At 41.4% G+C, this 5,000-nt stretch overlaps 2 protein-coding genes across 2 annotated transcripts in view; one reads left to right on the forward strand and one right to left on the reverse strand.

Annotated features, from left to right (window-relative positions):
• Nucleotides 1-188: 188 nt before the first annotated feature.
• Nucleotides 189-5,000, forward strand: part of LOC138983647 (adventurous-gliding motility protein Z-like) — a 165,972-nt gene continuing 161,160 nt past the window's right edge. The window contains exons 1-2 of the mRNA XM_070356930.1: nt 189-310; nt 1,327-1,452. Of these exons, the coding sequence (XP_070213031.1) occupies nt 253-310; nt 1,327-1,452 (184 nt within the window). The 5' untranslated portion in view covers nt 189-252. The remainder of the gene's footprint in view (nt 311-1,326; nt 1,453-5,000) is intronic.
• Nucleotides 3,750-5,000, reverse strand: part of LOC138983713 (KRAB-A domain-containing protein 2-like) — a 3,954-nt gene continuing 2,703 nt past the window's right edge. The window contains exon 2 of the mRNA XM_070357022.1: nt 3,750-5,000. This exon is cut by the window's right edge and continues 1,161 nt beyond it. Coding sequence (XP_070213123.1) covers nt 4,361-5,000 — 640 coding nt within the window. The 3' untranslated portion in view covers nt 3,750-4,360.

Raw genomic sequence — 5,000 nt, forward strand, 5'->3', positions numbered from 1 at the left:
CTAAGGCCACTTGGTATCCTCCACCCCCCTTTTGACCTAACATTGTGTCACAGGAGAGCTGCCCTGTCCTTTATTTTACGAAAAATCTGACCTGTTTCCCAGGACATGTAAACTACCCTGTGTTACAAGATCTGACATAACCTTTGTTTCACGGAAGATCTGAATAACATCTTTTGTGTCACAGAAGAGATACGGCAACTGAAAACACAAAATCATCAACTGATCAATCAGCTGGAACAGCAGAAAGAAGGGATGTCACGCTTGACCGAAGACAATAATGCTCTGATAGTTGACCGTGACAGACTAAATGGTAAGTGTTACGGAGGAGGGGTGGGGGAGAGACAGGATGGGAGAGACAGACAGAAAGAGGAAGAGACACGGTGAGAGATTCAGGTAAGAACGTATACATATATCATCTGATGCACATTCATTACATACTTGTCAACAAGGAAGCACATGGATGATGCTGATGGTAACACCTACAGGCTGAGGAGGGAGAAAGCTGCTTTTCAGATAATTGTAAACTTAGCTTAATCCACAGAAGTGATTTACCTCGTATCTGTTGTCATTTCACTGGCGTATGGGTATGGGGAGGGTCCAGGTAGTTAAACCTTTATGCGGAGGAAGCTTATTTCTGAAAATCAAACCCTGTCTCATCGTCACGCTCATAAGAAAAATACCTTGCTCAGTGTTAGGCATTTCTGTAGTGAAACTACAGGGGAAGCTACTGGAAGGGTATCTATCATGTGTTAGAGAATATAAACTCTCAGACCATCCGAAACCATTGCCACGATAACGAAAGCAAAACTGCCAATCTCGTTTCTTGAGTTAGGCTCTTTTTCTTTGTGGTACAGGAAGACTTGTTTTGATAATGTGACGGTATGCAAAAGCTCTTTGTGGGTTGTTATGCAGTTTTGCTGATTGAAAATGTTGCTCTCAACTCTTTATCTCACGTTTACCCCGTGGTAACAGCTCGAGATAGGCAATTTGCAACTTATAACAAAAATGAAAAGGCAGATTGTTCAGAAACCAAAGAATTTTTTTTTCTCTCAAAACATCAAAAAATGACATAGGCAATTAGGCAATTATCTTATGAACGTGACGTCATAATAATTATTAACTTTATCCTTCTGAATTTTTCTCCAAAAGCAGCACATGAAACGATTAATGCTCAGACTTATGAGGAGGGTGACGTTTGAGGATAAAACTTGTCTTTCCCCTTCTTCTGATCCATGCCCCGTTTCGTCTCAACTTTAAACCCAATGTTATTCTTAATTACCAAAATTACAGAGCATAACCAAAGTTCTTTTGTGTGGCTTATTGCAGGAGAGAAGCAAGAACAATCGACAGAGCTTCTTGCATTCTACCGTGAGAAGGACAATCTGGCAAAGCAAATGTCAGAGCTGGTTGACGAAAGGGATGGCCTGAATGCTGAATGCAACGGGTTAAGAGGTGGGTCAACTGATGTACATACACACATGCAAGGTGGGTCAACTGATGTACATACACACATGCAAGGTGGGTCAACTGATGTACATACACACATGCAAGGTGGGTCAACTGATGTACATACACACATGCAAGGTGGGTCAACTGATGTACATACACACATGCAAGGTGGGTCAACTGATGTACATACACACATGCAAGGTGGGTCAACTGATGTACATACACACATGCAAGGTGGGTCAACTGATGTACATACACACATGCAAGGTGGGTCAACTGATGTACATACACACATGCAAGGTGGGTCAACTGATGCACATACACACATGCAAGGATTAACTCAGACACATGTATGCACAAGTGAAAAGTAGGTCGACTCCTGCAAGAGCACAAATGAAAGGCTGATTAACTGATGTACAAACACACATGCAATGTGGATCAACTGATGTACAAACACACATGCAATGTGGATCAACTGATGTACAAACACACATGCAATGTGGATCAACTGATGTACAAACACACATGCAATGTGGATCAACTGATGTACAAACACACATGCAATGTGGATCAACTGATGTACAAACACACATGCAATGTGGATCAACTGATGTACAAACACACTTGCAAGGTAGGTCAACTGATGTACACACACACACATACAATGTGGATCAACTGATGTACAAACACACATGTTAAGTAGGTCAACTGATGTACAAACACACATGCAAGGTGGGTCAACCGATGTACAAACACACATGTTAAGTAGGTCAACTGATGTACAAACACACATGCAAGGTGGGTCAAATGATGTACAAACACACATGTTAAGTAGGTCAACTGATGTACAAACACACATCAAGGTGGGTCAGCTGATGTACAAACACACTTGCAAGGTGGGTCAACTGATGTACACACACACTTGCAAGGTAGGTCAACTGATGTACAAACACACATGCAAGGTGGGTCAACTGATTTACAAACACACATGTTAAGTAGGTCAACTGATGTACAAACACACATGCAAGGTGGGTCAACTGATGTACAAACACACATGCAAGGTGGGTCAACTGATGTACAAACACACATGCAAGGTGGGTCAACTGATTTACAAACACACATGTTAAGTAGGTCAACTGATGTACAAACACACATGCAAGGTGGGTCAACTGATGTACAAACACACATGCAATGTGGATCAACTGATGTACAAACACACATGCAATGTGGATCAACTGATGTACAAACACACATGCAATGTGGATCAACTGATGTACAAACACACATGCAATGTGGATCAACTGATGTACAAACACACATGCAATGTGGATCAACTGATGTACAAACACACTTGCAAGGTAGGTCAACTGATGTACACACACACACATACAATGTGGATCAACTGATGTACAAACACACATGTTAAGTAGGTCAACTGATGTACAAACACACATGCAAGGTGGGTCAACCGATGTACAAACACACATGTTAAGTAGGTCAACTGATGTACAAACACACATGCAAGGTGGGTCAACTGATGTACAAACACACATGTTAAGTAGGTCAACTGATGTACAACGACACATCAAGGTGGGTCAGCTGATGTACAAACACACTTGCAAGGTGGGTCAACTGATGTACACACACACTTGCAAGGTAGGTCAACTGATGTACAAACACACATGCAAGGTGGGTCAAATGATGTACAAACACACATGTTAAGTAGGTCAACTGATGTACAAACACACATGCAAGGTGGGTCAGCTGATGTACAAACACACATGCAAGGTGGGTCAACTGATGTACAAACACACTTGCAAGGTGGGTCAACTGATTTACAAACACACATGTTAAGTAGGTCAACTGATGTACAAACACACATGCAAGGTGGGTCAACTGATGTACAAACACACATGCAAGGTGGGTCAACTGATGTACAAACACACATGCAAGGTGGGTCAACTGATTTACAAACACACATGTTAAGTAGGTCAACTGATGTACAAACACACATGCACATGCACAAATGCACACCACTGTCCGTCAGTAATATGAACAGTTGAGGTTTGCCATACTGTGTCCTTTCTTCATTTGTATTTTTTAATAAATGGCTCAAGTTCATGATATATTTGAAGTGGAGCAGTAAGCCAGATACATTCCTTCTTTGATATTTCTTTGGCGAGGCAAGGCAAGGCAAAGCATGTATTCAAGAAACCCCATGGGGGTACATGAAAAACAACACAAAAGTACAAGAAAAAGAAAGAAATGCAAACTTTTTAACATATACATGTTACAGGCAAGTTGGGAAACCAGGCATTTCCGGAAATGACTACCGAAAAGTAGTCATTTACGGAAATGACTGATTCACTCGGTCATTTCAGGAAATGCCTAAAGTTTAGCTGGATATTTTAGTCATTTCCAGTAATGACTGAAATTAGCTGTTAGGCATTTCCAGAAATGCCTGACACACAAACTCTTGATCAATCGAAACGCACGCACGCACGTGTACAATAAGAATGAAAAGGGTTATAAATATGTACCAGATTTTAATGTTATTATCTGTCAGATTAAAAGGTAGATAAAAGAATAATAACAAAATGAAATACTAAAATACACACATTTTCATGTAGATTTGAGTGTTAATTACTCTTCTGTTCATTTGTTTTTGCATGCCAGGCTTTAGTGGCATAATGCTTTACGTTCAGAGCATTTGCACTGTGCACTTTAGGAATGGAAATGGTTATAAATATGTGCAAGAATTTAAAATGTAGATAAAATGTAGAGCAATGAATAAAACACACACACACCAACACACACACACACACACACACATACACCAACACACACACACACACACACACACACACACACACACATACACACATAGTTTGAGTACCAGGCATTCTTCTGTTCATTTGTTTTTGCATGTCAGGCTTTGGTGGCAACGACTGTTGCAGAGTACTTTACGTTTGAAGCATTTACACCTATTTGTTTGACACTTTTTCCCCCCAGAGCAGTTGCATTTGGTAAAGCCCTGTCCTCCACTCAAGGAATTTTGAACAACTGCCTCGCGGACACTGACCTGTTTGTCACATTTTACATCTTGCTCTGTCAAGAGTTTCTGTGCGCAGAGTTCAAATTCATTTCTAGTGAAAGATCCTTTCAGTACCCCGCTTCTTGTTGCAATTTTATACAGGTCGTTTTCAGTCTTGTGCAGAATAATTCCCAGAATGTTTCTGGGATCTCCTCGACCCCTGTCGACCAGGGGAACGGGCACTGCCACGTTGTCTCCAGGTTGTCCCGGGCATAGCTCTATTCTGCTACGCTTTATCATTCGCTCTGCCTGCCCCTTCTGGCATTCTCGGCTGGCCTCCCGTTGACGATTGATACTTAGTTGCCGTTTGTTGAGCAAGCTAAGTTCATTATTTTCAGTATGCAGGACTCCTTCGCCACCATTTGATAGTTCCTGTAGAATGGCAGTGGCAGTGGCATCAGTCATTGACGGTTCACCTTGGACTGTTTCGACGACTCCTTCCCCACCATTTGATAGT

This window comes from Littorina saxatilis, linkage group LG1, assembly GCF_037325665.1.
Source record: "Littorina saxatilis isolate snail1 linkage group LG1, US_GU_Lsax_2.0, whole genome shotgun sequence".
Lineage (NCBI taxonomy): Eukaryota > Metazoa > Mollusca > Gastropoda > Littorinimorpha > Littorinidae > Littorina > Littorina saxatilis.